Here is a 26,514-nt window from a genome sequence, read left to right as displayed (position 1 = left end):
GTCTACATACGAAATGAACCCTCAATCTGTCAATCATTGTCACTGAAGCCGATACATCATTAGAACTGGTCATCAAAGCCTTGAAAACATGCTTCTGGGAATGGATTGTGTAAGATAAGAAGGGACTAGAGAATAGGACTAGGATGCAGTGTTAAGACTGACTGAAGAGTAATGTGAATATTATTTCCACTCTGGTTGGTGTGTGCAATGTTGGTCTAGAGGCTGACCGGCACTTCAAACTGAGCCTACATATGAGCACAGCCTATCATTCTGGAGGCAGTAGGTAAACTTGTATAAAATGGTTAACCAGTTTAGCAGTCTAAACCAGTTCCATAAGTGCAAGGTAGGATTGTGTAGAAAGTAATACCCCAGCTACCATTACCCGAAGAAGTAGCAATTGTGAAAAGCAAGGTTAAGCTGCTATCACACTGTGCAGCGATAGTGAATTGTACAACTACTAAGCTATATAAGAAAGAGGCAGAGAAGGATGGTGAAAAACAAACCGAAAAACAGTCGACTAAGTTGATGAGTAGTCAACTAAATTGCTCTAATGAACACTCTATAATACAGAACAGTCAATGAAGTTGGCTTACTGTCAGATGCTACAATGTGCAGTTTCCGCTATGGTGTTTTTGGTGTTGCTGTTGGCAAAACGCAGTCAATTTGGATAGATTAGTAAAGGGAGGTTAGTTTGTTACTAGATTAGTTTCTGTTCTGGAAGATAGACGAATTTTTATTAAACTCGGGGCTTCGTTTTGAATGGGGAAAATACCCCATATTGTACTCTGCATTCTGCAGAAGTCAAAGGTAACAAGTTACAAATGAAAGTTCTGCATTCTTCATACTCTTTTTTGTTGTTTTATAGCCCGCAAGCTTTGCAGTTCTTGTTCGGATGTTGGTACACAGAGAGCAATATATCACAGCAAAAATACCATCTCCATTGTAGATAGATTAAGCCTTCATCAAGAAATGAATAACAATGTCCAACTAATAGATTCACATTCACAACAGGAAAAATCCCATATTTCCACTTTGATTATTGCATGCTGACATCAGATGGGTACATCTTCAAACATAAGTTGTCAAAAATTGTTTGCAAAAGCAATATTTATTCAAAAATAAATTAAAAGAATGGGAAATAAACACCAGAGCAAATTGCAGCAGCAGTATTTAATCTATGGAAGCATAACTGTAATGCCGAACGAGAAAGTATCCAAATTTACCTGCTAAAACAAAATTGTTCTATAGCTACTCCCTCTTGTGAACCAATCTCCAAGGGATATTCAGTTGAACAAAATTCAAAAGTTTGTGTCTTGAAACTATTTCGCTTTCGTAGCCAATGCACTTCGAATAACAGAAGCCTTCCTCTCAATCGAATTCTCCTCCAAACTAGTATCCCTATAATACTGAGAGCTCTGATCATACAAGGAATAATCATCCAACCCATCACACAATGCAGAAAAGTCCTCCCTCCTCAACAAACCATTATGCAATATCGAACAAGCACCGATATAAGCCACTGCCATCTTCATCTCCTCTTGTATTGGTCGGCTCAAAACACCCCAATTCTTCAGACTTACAATCGTCCTAAGCGCCGAAAGGCGCATCACATTGTGTGCTGCATTGAAATGCTCTTCGGGTGAGCCCTTCACGGCATCAACGAAAGGGACCATAAGCCAAGGAAGCAAAGGATACCCTCCATCTCCTATCAAGTACTGATTCACAGCCACCCCATTGACAGAAGCCGGAGGAGAATTCAACAACTTTCCCGCTTCAATATCCTTGTACAAAGTCGACGACCTTAGTACTCTTGAATCACCCTTATTGCCACGAAAACCGGCGACTATGCTGAGAATTCGTGACGAAGAATCCACCGTGATTTGGGCAGCAATGCTTTCTTCTTGCACCCCACCATTTCTAACAATTTTAAACCTTGTGCAGTCAATCACACCGCAACAATTGGGCAAACCAGTTTGGGTTTCGAAAGCCGCCGATACAGAATCAAGCTCATTTGGGTTGGGAAATTCAATCCAGAACCGGTAATTGGTGCAAAGAACTCGGCACAATTGCTTGGCGCAGAACCTGGCCACCATCTCCGAAACCCCGAATTGCTTTGAAATTTCGGGGTAGCTGGAGCCGGTGGACAGCCGAAACAAGCCCATACCGAGACGGAGATCGGCAGAGAGATTGAGAGGCGACCCAACTGGGTCACGACACTCGAGCAACGGCTCGAGTAACCCGCAGAGCCATTCGAAGGTGGACGAGGTCATTCTGAAGCAGTTTCTGAACGAGTCCGGGCTCCGACTCAGACCGAGTCGGACTGAGTCACCGCCGCCAAGTTCATGATCGCTCTCATGGTCATCGGGCTCAGAATCCCGTTCTGAGAAATGGGTTCGCTTTCGTTTCCGGGAAAGGGTGAGGAGGGAGAGGGCGGCGGCGGTTTCGTGGGATGAGAGGAAATTGTTGACGATTGGGAAGGCATTAGCGGCGGAATTGGAATCGGCGGAGTTGGGAGAGAGGAGGAGGAGGACGATGAGTTGGGAGATGGAAGAGAGGAGAGCTACGAGGGTGGCGGATTCCATTTTCTCATGGGTGTTTTGATTTTGATTTTGATTTTGTTTTTTTTTTTCTTTATTTTTCTTGGGATTCGTGGGATTGAATATCTGGGAGACGATGTACAAAGGCACACCTGGCTCTTGGTTCTTTTGTACACTACTGGTATTTTGTCATTTTGGAAGGATCTTTTGGGGCACGTGAGATTGTTATTGGGAAATTTTGGTGTACATTTTAATGTATCACGGTAATATTTTAGATCAATAATACAATTTTATATATTTAAATTTCGTATATAGCGTCTTATAATTGGATTGAGATACAGCTACTTTGATGTCACCATTTCATATAAGTCCTCTCAGAAGCACGTGAGAGAATTCTTTACTTGAAATTTTTTGGTGGTTTCCTAATTTGAAAGATTTTGTGCTCGAAGAGGTTAATAACTTACATACACTCTTTAAGACGTCACTATGCTATCGTGAACCAATCGCACTGCATTATTTGTTTTAAATTTTCTATACATGTTACATTATTGGTTGAAACACCACTACTTCGATATCTTTATTTCACGTAAGTTAAAGGTCACGTGAAGGAATTCTATATTTGGAAAAGTTAGGATACATTTTAATAACTTAATGTGCAAGATTTAGGTCTTGAAGACACTCCAAATTTGGATGATTACAAATTTACTAGCCTTCCATTCATTGTTTTTCAGTTTTTCTTTTTTACTTTCTTGCCTTTTCCCTTCTCCCAAACAGAGAAAAGAAAAGTTAAGGAAGAGACAAGGGAATGTGGCTTGAAGCTTTGAACTAAATCCACGCGTATACTTGTTTAATGGATCATTTCTTGTTAGTTGTAAATGGTGTTATCCACATTTTTTTTTTACTTCTTACACATATTTTGGTAATTTTCGGTTGTCGATTGAATGGATTGAGAATGATTAAATGTTAGAAATTAACATGCGGTGTGTAAAAGGTAAAAAAGAAGTGCGTGGATAGTAACATCTATACTAAAAAGATAGGATGAATATGAAAGAAAATATATTCGTTCTTATGATCAAGATAGTTGGGATTTGTTTAAAAAAAAAAACCCTTAGAAATGGTACACTCCAACTCTTTCTTCTTTCTTTTTTTTTTCTTTTTTATTTTTTTTTATTTTTATGTTTCATATGCTATATTCCACCTTTGAAAAAAACAAATGGGTTATAACATACAATCCGTGACTTAAGCCCTAGACCTTCAAACCATGATCTCTTACTGTGCCAATTCGTTGGGCAATTGTTGCATTTTGTTGGTCATGAACCCTAAATTTTATCTATGATTTCTGTCTCATATTGAATTGGATTAGAATGGATAACTGCTATATCGAAAGCGCATTGAAGGTAAAGACCAAACAAAGCCATATAAAATCCAAGCATACATCTATGAGAAAAATGTGCTTCATAGAAACTTTAATAAACCAAATGGGTCAAACGGACTTTGTATATGGGTTTAGGTTTCGGAGCCCATCTTCGATGTATAAATTGGAAGAGTCAGCTGAACTAAGTTAGGGCAAGTGGTGCATTGGCATTAAAGTTTTTCTCTCCAACCCCTATATCTTGGTCCAACCCTCTCTCCTTTCCCTCCAATGCAGATTAATATAGACTATCGTTTGTACTCATATAACCAAATTGGGTCAAAAAAACAGTAGAAAAGTTTGGTTAAACTGGCTCGCTAACAAGCTTGGGTCATGTTAAAAACCCATCAGAATTGTGGGTCACAAACTCTTAATTCATTTTGCCAAAGCCCAATATTTCACAACACGATTTTTTTTGCATATTGTAAATGGGAAGTGCTAGCAACCTTTGCACTAATCTATGCATTGGGACCTTTTCACTTACCAAACGTCACATGTGATTTTGTACATAAAAAACAAGATCTTTAATGCTTTTAGCTAGGGATTAAAAATGAAAAACATAAAGGGTAATGTTATTTAAACTATATTTTGTGAACCAGACGACGTGGTTGTTGATGAATGGATTATTGCTTAAGCATTGATGATTGTGTTTATTTTCTATTGGCGACACATCAAATGATTTGCAATTTTGATCTAAAAAATTGGCTATCTACATTACTCAAACATAAAACATAATTTCAAAAGCATTAAATGTTTTGTTATGTATAAAATAATATATTACATTTGATAACCGAGTACCACATGTGTTGACAAAGATAACGATTCTCGTCATCCAAAAAACCAAAAACCTTAGAAAACAAAATCGGGATTTCAAAAAATTCAATGAGATTTGACGAGAATCTCGGCCAAGGGTCGTCAGGGATGACTGAAGATCATCGGGGATAGCTATTCTCACAAAAAATTGGTGAACCATATTGGTTGGGTCTTGGTTTCAGGCGAGGTTGGTGACGACAATGCTAAAACGGTGTCGTGCCTTTTGAGTTCAGGCTTAGAGCAGGGAAGCTCCGTGTGGGCTCAGCTCGGCTGGTGTAACAGCTCGGCTCCAGCGGCTCAGGCTACTGGCCTAGGTGCTGGTGGCTTGGCAGCACGGCTCAAAACTATTGATCACATGGGTTTTTCAAACCCCAATTTTTTTTTTAATGTTTTCAATTCATAATATCAATTCACATAATAGCAATAATTTGAGTATAATGCATGCACTATTTATGTAAAATTAAAAATTCATAGAATGTAGAGTTCGATAATGCATTATTGATGAACCAATTTTGTATCAAAAATTTCCCTTCAGATTCTGTAACGCAGCATAAAAGTGTACTCATAATGTGTCATGGCCTATATTTAACTAAAGAAAAGAGAGGGGTGCAATAGAGAGAGAGAGAGAGAGAGAGAGAGAGAGAGAGAGAGAGAGAGAAGAGACCATAGAATGCTTATTTATTCTTGTGTGTATTCCTCCCTACGCAATGCCTATATAGAAAGAATAACTAGAGTGATAATAATCTAGAAACCAAATTGATCTAGGATTTACACAATCACAATTAAAGAAGGGAATTGTTATTGGCATTCCAAAGTTTTCATTTAGCACTCTAAACTTTTTATACTTAAAAGGAAAAACATAAATGAAATTTTTGGAGTGCTAATACCAGTTCCCTTAAATAATAACATCTTTCACATTATTGATATTTTTTTTTTGACAAATAATAGGATAATCTACCCTAAACTTGTCAAAACTATAAGCAGGGAGATTCAAACACAAGACCTTAGATGCAAGGAAGAACATTATGGTACCTTTGAAATGAAATTTCATAGTTTAAAATCTCTAATTTTTATACATGAGCTATAAATGAAAACGAAAAACTACTACTACCAAAGGCCACATGTAGCAATTCAAATACCTTTTTTTTTCGAGCTCTCATGAAAGGTTGCGCTTCACTCCAAATTTATAAAATCACAAGGGAAAAATTATACAAAGAAGTGTAGGATGATATATTTGGATTGTCAATAACAACGTTATATTCAATGAAAAAAAAGAGAGTAACAACATTGAATTCAATTAAAAAAAATAACAACACCTTATCTAATTTTTTTTTAACAAGCAATATTATTTACACTAAAGGGCTAGGGGAGTGGGCTAAACCTCACAATGGGCGAGCCATAAGAATGTGGTTCAAAATCGCCTTTGGCGATAATCGAACCTAAGACCTCTTACTTACAAGTGGAGATGAATACTACTAGACTGTAGTACTAAATGACAACACTTTATCTAACTTAAAAGTGTTGATGGTTGATAAACCACATAGGATTGAATCTTTGCTCCATTGGGAAGTTCCTCTTTCAGGTTGGTTTAAGATTAGTGTTAATGGTTGCAAGACTGAAAGTAATAATTCTATTGGAGTAGGTGGTGTTTTGAGAAATTCTGATGGTAAATGGATTCCTAGGTTTTGTGCCAATTTGGGCACATGTGAGACTCTCAATTTTGAGCTATAGGGTCTATACTTGGGCTTACAATTGGCATGAAGATTATGAATTGATAAATTGTTGGTGGAATCAGACTTTGCAGTAATAGTTCATTTGGTGTTGCAAGCTACTGGCAATAATCATCCTTTAGGTCCCCTTGTGTTGGCATGTCGATATTTGCTTTCAAGATCTTGGCAATGTGAATTTTGGCATGTCTACAAAGAAAAGAATTTTATGGCGGACAATTTAGCGACTTATAGCCTTAATTTAGATTTAAGTCATTTTTATTTTGATACTCCTCCTTGTTCAGTTAGTTTTATTAGTGAGGATCGACTTGGGATGTCCCGATCTAAATTTATTATTGAGTAGGTTTGTTTGGGTTCTTGTTTTTAGCCCAGTTTTTAAACCAAAAAGAAATTCACATAATAGTAATATTTTGAGTATAATGCATGCACTATTATTTATGTAGAATTTAAAATTCGTAAAACGTAGAGTTGAGTCATGCATTATGGTGAAGGTTTATACAATCAAGGCTGAAAAAATATTGAGATAAACACCGTTGTTTTGGAAGAACTAGATTGCGTGATGATATTTATAAACCGGTTTGTATAAGAAATTTCACTTCAGATTCCGTAGCGCAGTGTAGGAGCGTGCTAATACCCCTTTGTGGCCTATATTTAACTGAGGAAAAGAGAAGGGGTGCCTCAAAGAGAGAGAGAGTGAAGAGACTGCATAATGCTTAAGGATTCTTGTATGTATTCTTTCCTATGCAATGCCTATATAGAAAGAATAACTATGTATTATTTCCTTACAATGGGCGGGCCATAATTATGTGGTTCAAATTCGTCTTTGGCTAGAATCGAATTTAAGTCATCTCACTTACAAATGAAGAGGAATACCACTATATCGTAGTTTAAGTGACAACACTTTATCTAACTTAAACATGAAAAGATTATCAATAAATAAAAAAGGTTTTTTATATTAGCACCCCACAAAATGTTGAATGCACCCCACATTAAAATTTAATATTAAATAACTTATTTACTCCACTATGTAATGACAATTTTGACCTTATTAGGTTTAAAAAAAATTCTAAATAAACCCCAAATCACCTTTAGCGTATTATTTCTCTTCTTCAACTATCAAAACCCCTCTCACCCTCCATTGTTGAACGAAACCCTAACTAATGAAACTACAGACATGTTGATTGAGAAAAAATATTTTTGATTAATGGAATACGAAATCGATATACCTTCCACATGTATTGAGATAAGGTAATTTTGAAGGTCTAATGGAATCATTTAGTGCCAATCCCCATCAAATTTGTTGGTTCTTTTATGTTATTTGTATTAGAAAGATGGAGACTTAGTTCTTTTCGACCAAAAAAAAAAAAAAAAGTAAAGATGGAGACCTAGTTCTTCAATACATGAATGACAACATATGTCTGGGAAAACTCACCTTATCATCCCCAAGAGAAAAGTTTAGCGATTAAGAAGGGCAACATTTTCTGCGGCCACCCTTAAGAAAAGAGGTAGCAACTATAGGAATCTATTTCAATTGAATGTTAGACAGCCACACACATGAAATTGAGTTGCATTTGTTCATATAATATTAAATATCAATGACTCTCAAATGATTTGAAATCATTCGGCAAACGAAACGTTCAAATGTTTAGATTCAGTCCATGCAAATTAAAAATGAGTGTTATAAGATTTGAGAAATGTGGGGTGTATGTAGAAAATATAAGATGTATATTGAGAATGTAGGGTGTAGGGGTATTATGGAGAAGTATGTGGGGTAGGGGTGGGTTCAAAAAACCGAAAACTGAAAAAACCGGACCGAAAACCGGACCGAGGCCGAAAAAAACCAAACCGAAAAAAAAACCGAACCAAAATTGTCAAACCGAACCGAACCGAATTTGGTTGGTTCGGTTTCGGTTTTTAAGGTTCGAAAACCGAACCGAACCGAAATAGATTTTAATTATTAAAAAAAAAAAAAACCCAAGGGGTTTCGAACCCATTCCCACTTGGCTGAGTATCTTTCCCTTAAATCATTTTGATAGCAAGTTTTTTCCTGTTAATACTTTATGAGTAGCATATTTATAAAAAAGTAGATCATAATAAGTTATCAATTCTCATCTTTCATCCAATCCCAATTTTTATTTGACCTAGCCGAAAAACCCATCTTTCCCAATTCCTCTCTCTCTCTCTCTCTCTCTCTCCCTCCCTCCCAAAATTATACCCAGAAATCCCAATTTCTTTAACCTAGCCGAAAAAAACCATCTCTCCCTCTCTCTCTCCCTCCCTCCCTCCCTCCCTCCAACCAAACACAACAAAAACCAAGAAATCCCACCTCATAAATCAAGCTCACCTATTTCCCCAACCTCCAATTCCCACCTCGCCTAAATTTTCGAATCAAATCGGCGGAACTCACTGTCCAATTTCATTGGATTTGACGAAATATTAACCATGGTGGAGACTTTGCAGCTAGAACGGTTCCACTCGCCGAGGTAAGTGCTCCGGTTATCCTTCAATAGTTCAACATTTTGTTTTGTTCTCCTTTGCAAGTTCATTGGATTTGACGAAACGAGTTTTGTTTGATCTGCAAGATGGAGGTAAAGGTTTAATTCTTGGTTTTCTAGGTGAACTGGAAAAAAGAATAAACTGTGCTGTAGTACTCATTGTAAACTTGCAGTAATGTGTTTCTCCCAGTGCAAATAATTCAATAACACAAACCATCGCTTCAATTGTTTAAGTATGATGCCTTTTTCATTTACCACTAACTAGTAATTAACTTTTGCTTCTGTTTTTTTTTTTTTGTGTGTGTAAAGCTCTGCCTTGCTACTTTTTGGATTCTGTTAAAATGCATAGTTCATTGTCGATCTCAGAAAATCGTTGTTGCAAATTTGTTGCAGGTTGATTTCTCGTTGAGGATGCTCAAGGCAGGGAGAAGCATGTGCTCCAGATTAAAATAAAAAAAAAACAATTTTTTTTGGAAAAAAACCGAACTGGACCGAAACCGAACCGAAAAAAATCAAAACCGAAAAAAACCAAACCGAAAAAACCGAAAAAAAACCGAACCGAACCGAACAGTAACTTCGGTTTGGTTTTCGGTTTCGGCCAAAAACCGAACCGAACGAAACCGAACCCACCCCTAATGTGGGGTGTATTAATATAATTTTTAAGTGAAAAAACAAATGTGGGTGTATTAAATATGTGAGATTTAGTCAACAATTTGTGAAGTGTTAATATAATAAGCCACAAAAAATCCCTAATTTATATTTAGACAAACTTGAACTTGATTTTGCAAGCAAATTCAAACTTAAAAAAATAAATAAAAAACCACTACTAAAAAATGCCACATTTAATAACCTAATTATCGTTTCTTTATTATTTAAAGTAAAAATGAAAAAAATAAATAAATAATAAAAAAAACTAACCCCTTTATGTTAAGAGGGAATTGAACCTGGGTGGGCACATAAATAAAAACAGCACCAATTTTTTTTTTAATTTTTAACTAACAATATTATCTATACTAAGAGGAGGGGATGAACTTAACCTCATAATGAGTTAGCAATAATATAGTTTAAATTCGTTTTTGACGATAATCGAACCTAAGAACCAATTTAGCATATAAGATATATCCATAACTGTGATGAACATTTGTTATTTGTCTAAGACAAAACAAATCCTTGTACTTATATAAACCAACATAATTTTTTTTGGTGCCCCTCGTTTTTTGGGATGTCGAGTGGTCGCCCGGGTTGTCTTAAGCCAGGGTCGGCTCTGCCACCCTATGAATGAATTCAAAGTTTAAGATTTTGCGTTTCTGCATTACATAAATCTTGAAATTTTAAAATCATTCAACGGTGATAAATAAAATGATGAACATAACTATGACTTGAGAATGGTGAACAAAAATATTCTCCAAAAAAACTACCTATGTAAACCATATAAGTTACAAGAGTAATGTTAGGTAGACTAAATTTGTAAACTAAATGACGTGTTTATCAAAATAAGCACATTAATCAACATTTAAGTAACAATTCAATCATCATTTTGCACATCACTTTTTTTTTTTTAAGCAAATGATATTATCTACAATAAGGAAGAGGATGTGGCCTTTAGCCTCACAATGAGGTAGCAATAATAAGATTCAAATTCATTTTTGGCGAAAATCGAACCAAGACTTCTCATTTACAAGTGAAGAGGAATACCACTAGACCGCAGTACTAAGTGACTCATCTTGCACATCATTTAATTTATAAAATTTAATCTACACATTCATTTAGTCTCTCTACCATTACCGAATTTATAAACATACTTTAAATAGATAGTCTCCTAACATCACCCTATTTAATTACATCACTCCTTTGTTCTCTCGAATACATTACTCTCTCTAATCTAACATTAACCTTTTCATTTGCATTGCTCTCTCTCTCTCTCTCTCTCTCTCTCTCTCTCTCTATCTCTCTCTCATCCGTTGGGCTTTGTCGTATTTCGGTTATCTCTTTCGCAGTAAATTAATAATATAAACCAGTATCTGAAGGAAGAAGAAATTTCAGGTGGACTCAGAACACACAGAAAAGAGACAGAGAGAGAGAGTGGGAGACGTTTTCTCACCATACCATTTGATCCTGCCACTTCCATCTGTGATCTCTCATCCTCCCCAGTATCTCCTCCGGTAGTTCTTCTTCCTCATTCTTTCCCACCATTAATTCCTTGGATTATCATCTTCCATTTTTTATTCAATTTTTTTGATTTTTTATTTGTTTCTGTGGTTTTCATTTCTTCCGAATTGGAGAGAATTAGGAGGATCGGAACCGACCCAAATGACCATGATTTTAGTTGGTAATTGTGCGTTCTGGGTTTGGTTTGTTTTCCGGGGTTGGGTCGAATCATTTGAAAGGAAATCAATTTGGTCCGCTTTTTTGGCGAGAATTGCAAAGATCCTGGGTTGGGTATGCTGAAAATTCAAACCCAGTTGAAGAAATGGGTTGGGCGATTTATCCCAAGTTTCTCATTTGCAATTTTTGTTATTGGGTTTTGTGAGCCGATCAATTACTTTGCTAGGCATATCATGGGTTGGAGGTTTTGCATTAGCAGCATTTACGATTACAGATGTTTAACGCTGTTTGCATTGTTGCTTTAAACATTTGATTGATTGCTATAATATCAGTTCTTGAATTTTTACTCAAGGCTTATGTGTTCTTGATTCTGTGGTGCATTTTGATTTTTCTTTTGCTAAAGCTTAAACATTTGTGGTATTTGATTTATGATTCTGTATCTCATTTCGGCTACCAAATTGCCTTTCTCTTGTTTCTTTATGCTGTCGTGTTAACATTCCATTGGGTATACAAAATACCCTGAATCACTGGAAAATCAATGTTCGTTGTAGTGGTAACAATTGTTCTTCATGTTGTGCGCACCACTTTGTTTTATATGGTGCATCGAAGTTAATACCTGTCATTGCATAATTTGATATAAATAGTTGAGTGTAGTTGAATAGAGATGCCATTTGAGTGTAGGGATGCAATTGACAGTGTGAAAGTAGTGTGTGGTGTTCTGAAACTCTCCTGTATATAAGGATTTTTTTCTCTCATCTTGCTTTTCTTGTGTTGAGCAATAAAAAAAAGGAGGTCAATTTAACATTCACAAGTATCTTAATTATGACGGAAGTTGGATAAAGTAATTAGAACCTTTTGTAGATTTTTGTTTGGAGAGGCATTGATAATCTTATATTGTTTAATGGTCTGAGTGAGTCTAATGATGATGGAATAAGATTTTCATTATTGGTTAGACATAAGCAAGAGTGTTTAGAAATTAAGTTAAGTTCATTTGATTTAGTCTTTTTGATCAAATAGAGAGAGTTAATTCAGCTCGCCTGATTCCCGCCAAGCTGCAGTTGAGTGATCAGTTTCGCCAGAGTGTGACCAGATTGCAAATTGAGGCTGACTTAGTCTTATTGAGTTCAACCAGATTCTAACCTGCTCCGACCAATTCTTTTCATTAATTAAGTCTGCCTGAGTAAGCTTGAGAAAAAGGTGGGGTACACGATTCTTGGTCTGATAGACAAAATTGAGGTGGTTATCCTTTTATGGTCAACCAGACCAAGTTCAACTTTATTTTGGTGCAAAACTGAATTGACTCGAGCACATTAATACTGTTTACTTAAAAAATTCACACTTGATTGTGTAAGAATCACAAGATTAAACTACTGAGTACAAGTTCACATATTGGAGGTAAACTAGGCTAAGAGTTCTTGACAAAACTTATAGTTTATAGCATCCTAGACCATATCAAGGGAGAAGTTTATCAATGTTCTAAGTTTGAAGCTGCTTGTTTAGTTTCTACCAAGTTACTAATGTGGATTAGAATTGATGGTCAACTGGCTTTTACTTGTAAAGTATAGTACTAGTTATATAAGGGTTTATGATATTTTAGATATTTAAGATGCTATTTTGTAAGAGGGTTAGATTTCTGGCATATAAATTAATTAAGATTATTGATTGAGAATAAGTTGACTGTTCTCTGTGTTCTAATTTTCTTTCTATTCTTACTTTGTCCTACGTTTGTTTATCATTCCCCTCCCTTGTTAAACTCCTCATACTGTTTCATTTGAGGTGTATTTTGCTGTAATTGGTCTGCTAATCGTGAGCTTACATCTTCCTGAATGACCAATCTGCACGTCACTAGTCTCAGAACCATTGTTTCATGCACCTTCTTATTTTATCCATCATATTGATTTTTTATTATTATTATATCAGTTTCCAGGGTCAGGGTTTTCAGTTGAATGCATGCAGATAATGCAAAGAATTGATTTTATATCATCTTATTTCCATTAGTAAATCTGAATCGTATTTTATCTCTTGCTATATTATGTAAAAATGGATTTGAACTAATGTTTAAAATTTTGTTTTGTTACATTCAGGGTACCAGCATTGCGTTGATATTCCAGATCTTTCAAACAAGTGTTTTATCTGAACCACCTGTGAATACCTTATAGTGTCGTCAGGCATTTGTTGACACTAATGCAAGGTCAAGGGAGTGGTATTGATACTTTCCTTGAAATCACTGATGTTGGGCTTGGATCTCTTTCCAACAGCACTAGTATGAATCAGCAGACTTCTTTTAATAATATGCTAAATCCTGTTGAAAACCGGTTGTCAAGCTATATGATGACATCTGGTGAGATTCCGTGTTTAAATGCCTCTAGTAATGACACCCAGAACTTGAGTGGTTCAGGTGAACCTAGCTCGAGATTGAATCTACAAAACCCAGTGGACGATGATGGGATGAAAATGGAAGAAGGTTGGTCATCTCCGTATAGTGCTTGTCCTGTTATTGGTCAAAGTTCAGAAGAAAGACGAGTTGAACAAAATATCCTTTTTCCTGGAAGAGCTCGTATTGGACAAAGTGGCAATCAGATTCAAGGCGGGCCTTCTTTTTCTCAGGGCTCTCAAAATGCAAATATAAATTCTGCGTATGTGGGAAATAGTGGTAATAGTGCGCCTGGCATGGAAGCTGATATGTCAGGTGGATTAGAAACAGAACAGACATCTTCTGGCAGTGTTTCGCCTGATATTATTGGGACTTCATCCAGAAGCACTGATTTTCTGGTTGAGGAAAATGATGGTAACCCAGGTTCTTCTTTTGGAACTTGGGGCTTATCATGCAAGCGAAAGGCCCTTGAGGGTACTTCAGGCCAGGGTTATTCCGGTGGAAGTTCTAGCTCCCTTCCACAAGCTGAAACTAGTGCATGGAATACTGGTCCTGCTCATTACAGTCCTTCTAGTAATTTAAGTTTATCTACACCCTTGCGTAGTTCTCCTAGTGGGTGTCCTTCAGAACAAAACTCAAGAACCAGGGTTGGTTTGAGACTTGGGACATCTGATACCTTTCCTTCATTAGGTGCAACAGGAAATGGAGCAAGCTCACTGCGGGAATATTTTTGTAGTGGGGGTTGTCCTGGGCCTCACCAAGAATCTGCTCCATCCAACTTATCATCACAAGGGAGATCAACAACTGCAGCTGCAACAAATTCGGGTGGTCCCCAAAGCCAGTTTCCTGCTATGCATATGAGTGGTTCATCAGGAAACATGCTTCCTTTTCCTTGGACTGGTGCTTCCAGTTCAAGAGTGGGCAGCTTATCAAGTTCTCTTATGTCTGGATATAGAGGTGCTGAGTTAAGAGAAGAATCGAACTTAAGAAGCATTCCCAGAAACAATGTGGAGCATTCGACGTTTGCAACTGCTACTGATATGAGAAATTCAGCACAGGATCCCACAATTTGGAGTCTGGCCCCTGGAGAATTAAGCTCTTCTGTAGGTGCTCCTTCCTCTTCAACAATTGGCTCCAGTTCGGCCATTCAGTTTGTGCCTACTCCTGCATTGATCCATACCAATAACCCTCCCACCGAAAATCATCAAAGAACAATAGATTGGTCTTTGTTTCCTTCTGTTGATTCTCAACCCGGAGGTCATAGTCATTATAACCCAGTACCTTCAGGACCTGCTTCCTCACAAGATTCAGGAAGTTCTTCTGGATCTAATAACCAGGGTCGTCATCTACCACATCCTAGGTCAGCATTCTTGCTGGACAGACAAGGTGATGCTCTTAATATGCCCCAGTCACTGCGGGTATTAGCAGCTGACATCGAAGGGAGGCGCCGACTTATATCTGAGGTATGTGTTTTTATTTCTTCCTCCTACTTTTCAAGTACACTCTCATTGTACATGTTCTCTTTGGAGGGCGTGTATCATGGATATTACATTTTTGGAATTAATTTTGCAATGGCTTTTCTCAGTTGGTTTTGTCATTTGGATTTTCAGATTTCAGAGTCTGAATATACATTTTTGAAATGTCTCTTAGTTACTGAAATCTTTCGCCCCATAAATTTTTTGCATGCTAAACTTGAATAAGAGTATTCACTCAAAAATTTCTCATTATAATATTGTACATATTCTCCATAGTTGTTGATGGACAATAAAGGTATTAAGTTTCCACTTTTCAATTTGTGTTTCCTAAATAAGATACTTCTGCTGTGAAAGTGGTCCCTTTTCTTTTGAGGAGCTCTATTTCAACCTCCCAGTCTACATTACCCACCCCGTAACTTTTTATTACAAATTTAGCATTTCACAAAATTACTTTAAAGGATACCATTTACAAGAAACCAGTACACACACTGGCCTTTTTTTTTGCTAAAGGCCAGCACTGTCATCTGCTATCAAGATAAAGTTTGAAGGTTACAAAGAGTGTTTATATGGTGGGTAGTTGAGTTGCTAAGTTAGAGATACTGTAGGAATAATGGGTAATTTAGTTAAAAACAATTAGTATACAAAATTTTGTGGGGGTGGCAAAACAAGGTGGCTGGGTAAATAAATAGGGGTGATAACGGCGCCTCTCTTTTTCTTATGAGTATTATCTTTAAAGTAAGGTGAAACTCCCAGAGTGAATATGTACTGCATTGAGTGGGTACTAAATGGTGGCGTTAATGGTAAAATAACATTTTATGTGTTTATGTAGCTAATTCTAATTTGTACTGATACATTAGCAGATTGTACTTATCTTTGGCCTCTGACTAGGAAAATTAAACTATTCTTTACTGTTTTGGTATTTTTGTACGTTGAGGATCAGTTTTATGGTTGGATATGGGGTTGAGTGGATTTATTTTGGATACCACTGAATGGTTCTTGCCTCTGACTGGTGATACGATGGCATTAGTGTTTCAAGTTTTGTTCTTCTATATCCACTAGATTTTGCAAAAGAATCATCCCCTCTGGAACTAACAATTATAATTTTCTCGTGTACCAGATTCGTCAAGTTTTGAATGCTATGCGTAGGGGTGAGAACTTACGCGTCGAGGTTTGCTATTGACCTCTACATTAATTTCTGTTTGCTTTAACTTTGAGTTTATACGTTTTGTTGCAATTGCAAAATGCTGTTTTGGTAGCTGGCTTAGGCTGATAGTCATTTTCTTTTGACAAGTACGAAAACATGGAGGTACAAGGTTAGATGTCTTGGATGCAGCAGCTGTCATATTTTATGATTGATTTAAAATTAGATTTTTCATTCTCCATAAGTACATTGGAACGCCATAGAAGACACTGAGCTTTGTTTATGCCATTTCTGTGGCCAAATCTGGTAACAGTTTAGCTGCCACCGTGTATACAAACCAGCTTGAGTAATGGGTACACTAGCTGTGACATGAAAAAAGCCCATTTGAAATGAATTTACTACAACAATTTCTACCTAAACAATCTTCTGATATGTTGTGAAGGTAGGCAGTTTATCACATTTGCCCATTTGCAATAGATCTGTCTGCTTTACTAGGTTAACATCCAAACATAGCAGAAGTATGGGCTCGTTTGGAGGTGCTTTTAAAATGAATGAAAGCGTTTTTAGAAAAAATATTTTTGGGCTTCAAAAGCACTTTAAGTGCTTTCTGCAAGAAGCACCAATTATGTGCTTCTTCCAGGAAGCACTTTAAGTGTTTTTCCAGGATTTACTTGCATATTTACTAATGATTGGTTCTAAAAATATTTTCACCAAAAACGCTTTCAGTCATTTCAAAAGCACATCCAAACGAGCTCTGTCTTTAGAAAAAAGCAGCATGGAATACTGGTTATTCTACTGTTCAACGCCCCCAATTTTTTTGGTGCGGCACATTGGACATTGGTCTTTTGTGCATCAGCGTAACATTAGGATTTTTTCTTGAGTAAGAAGATAAAATATCTGGATAATCAGTCATCTGCAATCAGGGTATGTTTATGAGTAGGTACAGGCTTGATTGTTCTTTCTGTTAGTATCTATGGTTAAATGCTTTTGTTGAACAATGGGAAAGGAGCTTGTCTCATTGCTGAATACAGCAGATTACATTTAGTTGACAATCAAGATTCATGTGGTGATGTCAGGATTATATGCTCTTTGACCCATTCATATATCATGGTATGGCTGAGATGCATGACAGGCATAGAGACATGCGCCTTGATGTTGATAACATGTCTTACGAGGTAAAACAAACAGGGGCAAGTATTTTTCCATAGGCTTTGTTTTTTTCTCTGTTTCAGAGCAGTTCTAATAACAGTACTTTTGGACAATAGGAACTGCTGGCATTGGGGGAACGTATAGGAGATGTTAGCACTGGACTGAGTGAGGAGACTATTATGAAGTGCATGAAACAGCGAAAATTTCTTGCTATTTCAGAAGAATCCTCAGCAGATATGGAACCATGCTGTGTCTGTCAGGTATGAGCTATGTGATTATCTCTATCCACACAAGAACACAGCTAGTTGCTTTCCCATACTTCAAGCAGCTGATTTATTTATTTTTGTTAACTTGTTTGAATCCTTATCATGGCAGGAGGTATATGCTGATGAGGATGATATCGGCACACTAGATTGTGGGCACGACTTCCACACCAGTTGCATCAAACAATGGCTAATGCAGAAGAATCTGTGCCCGATTTGTAAAACAACAGCCCTGCTTACTTGAAAGGGAAAACCATTGATGTCCAAGCCTGAAATTTGATTTTCTTGCTGCTGTATCATTAAACCCGAAAGTTGGGGGAGAATCTAGTCCTCCCTCCTTGTCTGAAACTAACTTTATTTGTGCATGAACTGCATGGTTTCATAAAAAGCGGAAAGAGCAGCCGTCAATGGAAAAATAAAAAATAAAAAGAAGAAACTTTGCTGCGTGGGTCATGAAGGGATTTATATATCAGCTGGCCAAGGGTACTGTTTTATTTCTTTTTCTTTATTTATTTTTATTTTTTTTAATTTTTTTGTTGAGAATAATGAATGTATTTGAATAATGTTTCTGGATTTATGAAGCCTTTGCTGAATTGGAAGATTGACTGTTTCATATTCATTGTTACTTGTCATATGCATTGATTTTACTGAACTTCAACGCATGACAATCTCATATTTTGTTCTCATTTATGGTTAACCAAATTGTCGATTCGATCAGCTGATTTGTTGAATTTGAGTTTCAGAGATGGGTTTTCTCTCTCTCTCTCTCTCTCTCTGATTCATTTAGTTTGGAAATATGGTGCTACTTTGGAGCTGTGGTTGTCTGAAGAGGAGGGAAACATCTTTGGATGAATTATGGTCTGGTTGGGAAGGCGGGAAGGCTTGAGTTTGGAACTAGAAATATCATCACGAATATGGTTTCTTACAAGTGATTATTGTACGCCAATTTGTGCTCACATACGGCGCGGATATAAACAGGAATATGCATAAAAAGAAAATGGTTGTGGAAATTATTTTGTTTATGATTTTTTAACCTTAACCACATTAAGTTTTTCAGTGTACAATTAGTATTACTAATCCATTATGTTATGCTACCGGATCAAGTCCATAATGTATTAATAATCATGTTATTCATTCATATTATAATACGTAAATTTTTAATACCAAGTATCTGTATGACGATAACATTTAAAACATTTCTCATTGAGAACCTGGCGCTGCCTCGATCCAATGTGCATTACAATCCATGAGAACCCCTCCAACTGGCACAAATGATACTGTTGGAGCGCATCAAAATTGTCAGATAAGAAGGAGGAGGTTTGCTGCAGGCCAAAAAAAAACCTGATCTTTAGGCAATCTCCAATCGAGGGCTAGCCAGAGGGCTCGTTTTAGCCCTCTGGCCCTCCAAGATATTAATATTTTAATGAACAGTACATGGCCATATTTGTCTCCGTCTCCAACCGATGGCCAAATGGCCATATGACTTGTTTTAGCATTGTCACAAAAAAACTGTCTCCAACCGAGGGCCAAACATAATTTATTATTTAAAATTAAAAACTACAACAACTTAAATTCAAATCCAACAACTTAAATTTAAAAACTACAACTTATATTTAAAAACTACAACAGTAACTGGCCCAAAAAACCCAAAAAAAAATAGAAATAAAAAATGAATACAATGGCTAGTCAGCTAGCTGTTGGATTCAAATTTTTGTTTAATCATTCCTGTCGGTTATAACCGACATGAATACTCAACCCTATGCCCCAGCTCGGGCTAGCTAGCTGGCTGCTTGTGGCTAGCCCTTTGGCCCTTTCAGATTCCACGGGGCCCACGAGTCATTTGGCTTAGCCCTCAGTTGAAGACGATTTTCGAATTATTTCTGACTCTCTGATCCTCTAAACCCTTCGGTTGGAGATGATCTTAGTTTCTCTCTTGTGGCCTTATCTCTTCCATATGCACCAAATTCCAAATACACAGAAAGAATCAATTATTTGTCTTTCACTGCTACTTCTTTTCGATTTTATACCAAATACCAGTTGATTTTTATGTGAAAGAGTTTAATATACCTTGTCATATTAAAATCTGATGTGAAACTTATTTTGGAAAACACCGCTTTCTGTTTGGTATTCAATTTGACCATGTTTAGTTTTCAAAATAAATTGATAACTATTTCATTTTCAGTTTTTTAATTTTTTTTATTTTCAGTCACTTTTTCAAAAACAAAATAATTAGATTCGACAAGAAAATCAAACACACTCTAATGCTATTTATACACTCACTTTCACTTTCCACATACCCATATTAATTTTTTGTCATTAATTTTCTTCAATTCATTAAGTATAACGATCAAAAATTGAAAAAAATGTGTGAGAAGTAAAAATGAGTGAATAGCACAAATGCCCATATCATATTGGAGGTCATGTAATTGACCAAAAAAAATATTGGATAGTCATGTCAGTGAGGTAAAGTAACCTAATTCTACGGTTTCTCCTGGTTTAATATGATTACACTTCCACTTTTTTCCTCTAACTTTATCAACATGACCAAAGAAGGAAGGAGAAGCTACCATCCATCCATACTCTTTGGTTTTTGCTGCATGCAACTGTAGCTTTTTTACGTGTGGCGTGAGTAACACATCATTCTTCGTTTATTTAGGGCCAAAAAATATGTTTGGTAACTATGATATAAAATATCGATGATATTGGAAATATCGGTAGTTCAAAAATATGAAAATTTCGATGAAATATCGGGATATTATCGATATCGATAAAAATTGAATAAAAACCACGGAAATTGTAAGAAAAATTTGGAAATTTTTATTGAAACTTTGAAGAATGTTTATTTAGTCAATTATCTATTAGGTTATAAAAAAAAATAGAAGGAAATGCATTACATGATGGATTTAATTGATTTAAGTTCATTATACAGCGAACTGGTAAACACTGAGAGTGTAGAAAATATGTAGTAATTAATGAAAAAAAGATTAAACACACCATAATCATTTATATATAATGATTTACTACAATATTTTACACTTTATACATTGCATGGTAAGATATATGAGTGATTTAGTACCACATAAAGTTCCTATGAGGTTCAAAATTTTCACTATCTTCATCATCTCTATGTGTAGAGTAAGTTTATTGTGAAGAGTATTCATCAAATGATAAATCCCCAAAATAGTTTTGCATGTAATTGTTAACATGCCACTCATATAAATATAAATATTTTAGCATATTATCACTAAAACATAAGTGATATATGGTGGTTTCGGTGTTGGAGAGTAAAATGGGAGGGGTTCAAATCCCCTTTGTGTTTTTTTTTCCTCCCTTTTTTCCCTTTTTCTTCTTCTTTTTCTTTTTTTTTTCCCTTCCTTTACATCGATATTTTCGATATTTTAGCGATATTACACCGATATTTTGAGCGAAATTATCGACATCGATATTTTCCGATATTATCGATATTTGTACGATATGTACATGAATATGTTCCGAAATATCCGTGATTCGAAAAAACCGAAATATCCTTGATATTTTGTCGATATTATCGATATTTCAGACTATGTTGGTAACTAAAAAAATGGCTGTAGACATCGAAATTTCGGTAAATAAATGTTGACCGATAAATCAAAGTGTCAACGCTCATGTATTACATAAATTTTACACATAGCGTGTGACTCAACGAAAATTGAAATGAGTTGGAAAAGTCATCAAATAGGACACATGTCAACACCTGGCAGAAACAACTTATTTCATCTGGGATATTATATTCAAAATTAGGCCTTGGAAAATTCTATAAATACAAGCCCATTTCATTCATTTGGAGGGAGAACCAAAATCATTAGGCAAAATTCTTGAAGTTCTGAAGCTCTGAAACTCCAAAGCTCTTAAGCATCCAGGTTCCCGAAGAATTAAGAAAGCTCTATTCGTTCTTCGTTCTTCGTTCACCGTTCTTCCAAGATCAAGCCCCGACGGCCCTTGGATCAACAATCATCCACCAATTCAAGATCAAGCCTCAACGGCTCCTTGAAGAAAGTGTTCTTCGTTCATCGTTCTTCCAAGATCAAGCCCCGACGGCCCTTGGATCAACAAGCCACCGTTCTTCAAGATCAAGCCCAAAAGCCCTTGAAGATCCGTTCATCATTGTTCTTCAAGATCAAGCCCAAAAGCCCTTGAAGATCCGCTCATCGCCGTTATTCAAGATTAAGCCTCAACGGCCATTGAAGAAACACTCATCCTCAAGATCAAGCCCCAACGGCTCCTTGAAGATCCGCTCAAATCCATCTTCAAAGATCAAGCCCACGACCCCTTGAAGAAACTTCCAACAGTTCATCCAAGATCAAGCCTCGACGACCCTTGGATCAATCAAACATTCACAAATCAACACCTTACGGAGATCGAATCAGAGGATCAAATTTAAGAGAGATTGTAACCCAAAATCATCAAATACAAATATTTGTTTGTGCACGTTGTTCTTGTCTCTTTCGTTTCAGGAAAATTCCGTGTTCACAAATTGGCACGCCCAGTGGGACAATCTCTACCTCTCATCTCTTTCTCCGTTCAAGGAATCCAAACACACCTTAAAGTCAATGGCATCAAGCAAGGGACAAGCCGTTCTCGCAATCACTGAGGGAAGGATCCTAAGCACTTCTGCCGTAAATGGACCATCCATTGGCGCCACAACCGCTCCTCAACATGCCACTTCAAAGTTGGTGCCGCTAAAAGAGCAAAGGGAGCATCAAAGGTGTGAGTCTGTCATCAACCTGACCTCGCTGGGGGCACCGAAGCATGCTGCTGAGGCACACAAGATGACATCCCAAAACAACCAACGACGTTCTTCGTCAGCATCTTGGATGTCTAAAGGAAAGTCACGTCTATTGGTTGCACAAGTCATGACCATCGGCGTTACCTCCATCGAAGAACAACTGGCTCAAATGAATGAAGCAATCGCAAGGCTAACCCGAACTGTGGAAGAAAAAGACTTGCAAATCGCTGCACTCGTCAGTCGACTGGAACCACAGGACGGCGAGAAACCCGACCCAGAAGATGAGCCTACGGTAGAGAGAATCGATGCGAAGCCGAAGCCAGACCAAGCAGCGGCACTCATGGGATCTCTTTCTATCCAGCAGCTGCAAGAGATGATCACCAACACCATCAAGGCACAGTATGAAGGGAGCTCAAATACCTCCGGGTTGTACTCGAAGCCGTATTCAAAGAAGATCAACGCCTTAAGGATGCCGAGGGGTTATCAACCGCCAAAGTTCATGCAATTTGATGGAAAGGGAAACCCGAAACAACACATTGCCCACTTTGTTGAAACTTGCAACAACGCAGGGACTGAAGGGGACTACCTCGCCAAGCAGTTTGTGCACTCGTTAAAAGGAAACGCCTTTGAGTGGTACACAGACCTGGAGCCCGAGTCCATCAACAGCTGGGAACAGTTGGAAAGGGAATTCCTCAACCGCTTCTACAGTACCCGCCGCACTGTGAGCATGCTAGAGCTAACGAGCACAAAGCAGTGGAAGGACGAACTAGTCATTGACTACATCAATAGATGGCGCACTCTAAGCCTCGATTGTAAAGACAGGCTCTCGGAAACCTCTTCAATCGAGATGTGCATCCAAGGCATGCAATGGGGTTTGCAATACATCCTTCAAGGCATTAAACCACGGACCTTCGAGGAATTGGCCACTCGCGCCCATGACATGGAGTTAAGCATCGCCTATCATGGGAAAAAGGAACCGATCGCCAACTACAAGAACGACAAAGTTCTTGAGACAAAGGTGGAGAAGGCTGCATGGAAACCCACCAAGGAAGCGATGACGGTCAACACATCTCCCGTCAAAATCTCCACACGAGGCAAGGCGATTCAAACCGAAGCTTTTCGTGATCAAGAGATACGTAGACGCACTTTGAAGGAGCTTGAGGAGAAGACTTATCCATTCCCCAACTCTGATGTGGTTGCCATGCTGGATGACCTGTTAGACAAGAAGGTGATCAATTTGCCTGAGTGCAGACGACCGGAAGAGATGAATCGTACCGACAGTCCAAGATACTGTAAATTCCACCGTTTCATCAGTCATCCGACAGAAAAGTGCTTCGTGCTGAAAGATCTTGTCATGAAGCTGGCTCAGAAAGGAATCATTGAGCTAGATCTTGACGATGTGGTGAAGTCAAATTATACCACCATCACTTATGGCTCTGTCAACTCAAAATCTTCACCTCAATCGCTGGGGGCATGCTCCAAAACCATGCCAGTCAAGCAAAGCAAAGTTGAAGAATGGACTCAAGTCACTCCTAAGAAATTGCACAAGAAGCATACGTCTCCTCCATAAGTCCGCCAATCGGAAAGGGGGCAAAACAGCTCTTGTCAACCTTCAAAACAACGTGAACGTGTTGAAGATGATGAAACTTCGACACGAAGATTGTCCATCCCCATCACAATGCGTGATTTCTTGCCCGAAGACTTCTTGCTCGAAGACTTCTTCAATCACTCGGTCAAGGCTCCTTGCTATGAAAATTGCAAGGAATGCCTCTCCAGGATCGTTTGAAAAATTCACAAAGCTCCTTGTTCGCACGAGCCTAAACTGCACGAACCAATGCTCCTTGTTCGCACGAGCCTAAACTGCACAAACCAAAGCTCTTTGTCCACACGAGCCTAAACTTTAGGACACGAGGCTCCTCGCCTACATGAGCCTAAACTGCATGGCACAAAGCTCCTGGTTTGCACGAGCATAAAAGGCAACACCAAACACTCCTTGCCTGCAAGAGCATAAACTACGTACGGCACAAAAAAAAAAAAAAATCTGTATTTGAACTACATCATGACTTAATCTCTTCTTGTGAGGGGTACGTAGGTAGATCGAACGTTCAATTTCGAGTTCAGTCACATCAAAATAAAGAATAAAGATTTTTATTAAAGGTTTGATTAATGAAGTTCAATGTTATTACAATTTCTTTGTACAAAAAAAAAAAAAAAAAAAAAAAACAACAACAAAAAATATATATAATATATATTTTTATATATGTTGAAATGTCCACTTAAAAGCCGCAATGATAGAGCAAAACAATCTCAATCAAATTCTACAGCAGGCCCAGGTCCAGCTCTCGCCAAGCTCACCAAATGCCATGGGCCGGCCCAGTGCCATATCATCTTCATCTCAATCGATGCAACCGGATACCACCAACCCAAAACGACACCATCCTCAACCCAAAACGACAATGCAAGCACAGCAAAACCCTAACATCCCAGTTAGCGAAATCTACTGTTCTCTCCTCCATAAAGCCGACAAGAAATTCTCCAAAATCAGAGAGCTCCCCTATTACCACCGCAACAGGCATGAGTACGACGCGTATTTCTACAAGGTATTCAAGGTGTACACGCAGCTATGGAAATTTCAGCAAGAAAATCGCCAGAAACTTGTGGAGTCCGGTCTCCGGCGATCGGAGATTGGCGAGATCGCTTCACGAATTGCGCAGCTCTACTTGGGGCAGTACATGAGGACCAGCGAGGCAAGCTACCTCTCCGAGGCGTACATATTCTACGAGGCGATTCTCAGCAGAGAGTACTTCAAGGAGGGCATGTTTCAGGACCTGAGCTTGGCCAACAAGCAGCTCTGGTTTATTTCGAGGTTTTTAATGGTGTGCTTGCTCTTGAATCGGTGAGAGATGGTGCAACAGCTGCTCAATCAGCTCAGAGTCTTGGTTGATGAAGTGCAAGAGGACCTTCCAGGAAACTGATTTTAAAGAATGGAAGCTGGTGATTCAGGAAATAGTTAGATTTTTGAAAGCTGACACAACTTTTATGAATATCAGGCCTTTGAGATACAGTATTGTTCTAGACTGTCATCCTGATTCCCTACCACATGTTTCTACAACAGTTGCAAAGAGGTCCTTGAGACTGCGAGATGCTATACTGAGCAGCTACCATCATAATGAGGTAAAGTTTTCAGAGCTTACTCTTGACACTTTTAGGATGCTTCAGTGTCTGGAGTGGGAACCTAGTGGCTCATTTTACCAATCTAGTGGGGCTAAAAATGGTTAGAATGGGGCTCCGGCATCTAGCCGCATTAATTACCCTCAAGATATTGCCGATCCTACTCTGCCACCTAATCTAAGAAAGGCTGTCTTATACTGTCCGTCTGTTACACATTTTCTAGCAGTTTTGGCCACATTTTGTGAGGAGCTTCCCCCTGATGGAGTTATTTTGATATATCTGTCAGCTTCAGGTGCTGGAATGTACTCTGATGTGATGTCCCCTTCTACCTTGGCCTATTCGTCTGATAGGATAAACCCTTCTCGTGGACAAGGTAAAAGAGATGGTTCAAGCTCTCAGGTGGGCTGTTTACAGTTTGGTAGCCATAGAAACGGATGAGTGAATAACATTTATATGAGTGACTTGGTTCCATTTACAAGAAGACCGCTTGTTTTAGTTATTGACTGTGACAACAGTGAAGCTTTTGAGGTTATAAACGGAGTACAAAAAGGAGAGACGGTTGCAATGCTCCTATCTTCTAGCTCCTCATATCACGCTACTCTCGGTTCCTCTCGTCAGTCAAGCGGAAGCCTATTCACTATTTTCCTCACAGCTCCAGTGCAGGCTTTCTGTTTACTGCTTGGTATTTCACGCTCTTTGACATTGACAACGGTTCGTGGAGCATTTTCCGGGTCGATTTCCATTTTCCCAAGGATCTGGAATCTTCTTCTGGGTTCCCGATCACTCCCACTCGAGTCACTCCATCGGGGCTCCACTGCTTCACTCCGATAACTCTGACGATATGATTCAACAGCTCGTCGCCGTGCTC

At 38.0% G+C, this 26,514-nt stretch overlaps 2 protein-coding genes, 1 long non-coding RNA gene and 1 pseudogene across 4 annotated transcripts; 3 read left to right on the top strand and 1 right to left on the bottom strand.

Moving 5' to 3' along the window:
* Positions 1 to 995: 995 nt before the first annotated feature.
* On the bottom strand, positions 996 to 2,719 carry LOC126624668 (protein ALP1-like). Its single transcript, XM_050293753.1, has one exon. It carries the CDS (start codon positions 2,580 to 2,582, stop codon positions 1,320 to 1,322), a length of 1,263 nt encoding a protein of 420 aa, XP_050149710.1. The 5' UTR covers positions 2,583 to 2,719; the 3' UTR covers positions 996 to 1,319.
* A 5,639-nt stretch (positions 2,720 to 8,358) lies between these two features.
* On the top strand, positions 8,359 to 9,447 carry LOC126623923 (uncharacterized). The gene is made up of 2 exons (XR_007623935.1): positions 8,359 to 8,971; positions 9,377 to 9,447. It is a non-coding gene; the product is annotated as an uncharacterized LOC126623923 (long non-coding RNA).
* Positions 9,448 to 10,882: 1,435 nt separating this feature from the next.
* LOC126623263 (E3 ubiquitin-protein ligase MBR2) lies at positions 10,883 to 18,309 on the top strand. Of its 2 annotated transcripts, XM_050292102.1 has the most exons (6): positions 10,890 to 11,145; positions 13,393 to 15,145; positions 16,275 to 16,325; positions 17,375 to 17,473; positions 17,564 to 17,707; positions 17,823 to 18,309. In XM_050292102.1, exons 2-6 carry the CDS (start codon positions 13,493 to 13,495, stop codon positions 17,952 to 17,954), a joined length of 2,079 nt encoding a protein of 692 aa, XP_050148059.1. In that variant the 5' UTR covers positions 10,890 to 11,145; positions 13,393 to 13,492; the 3' UTR covers positions 17,955 to 18,309. The 2 variants fall into 2 exon arrangements, 1 of the variants encoding a protein (XP_050148059.1); XR_007623715.1 differs by lacking the exon at positions 17,823 to 18,309 and having other exon boundaries at positions 10,883 to 11,145; positions 16,275 to 16,305.
* Positions 18,310 to 24,716: 6,407 nt separating this feature from the next.
* LOC126621120 (uncharacterized) lies at positions 24,717 to 26,336 on the top strand (annotated as a pseudogene).
* Positions 26,337 to 26,514: the final 178 nt, after the last annotated feature.

Source organism: Malus sylvestris, chromosome 5, assembly GCF_916048215.2.
Source record: "Malus sylvestris chromosome 5, drMalSylv7.2, whole genome shotgun sequence".
In the NCBI taxonomy this organism is placed as follows: domain Eukaryota; kingdom Viridiplantae; phylum Streptophyta; class Magnoliopsida; order Rosales; family Rosaceae; genus Malus; species Malus sylvestris.
This window is presented reverse-complemented; position numbering and strand designations above follow the sequence as displayed.

What these genes read in the sequence shown, in the direction of transcription:
- LOC126624668 (XM_050293753.1), bottom strand. Translation starts at nt 2,582, where the DNA reads ATGGAATCCGCCACCCTCGTAGCTCTCCTCTCTTCCATCTCCCAACTC.
- LOC126623263 (XM_050292102.1), top strand. Translation starts at nt 13,493, where the DNA reads ATGCAAGGTCAAGGGAGTGGTATTGATACTTTCCTTGAAATCACTGAT. An exon ending in GGCGCCGACTTATATCTGAG is followed by an intron (nt 15,146 to 16,274) that starts GTATGTGTTTTT and finishes CTCGTGTACCAG; the next exon opens with ATTCGTCAAGTTTTGAATGC. An exon ending in AACCATGCTGTGTCTGTCAG is followed by an intron (nt 17,708 to 17,822) that starts GTATGAGCTATG and finishes TTATCATGGCAG; the next exon opens with GAGGTATATGCTGATGAGGA.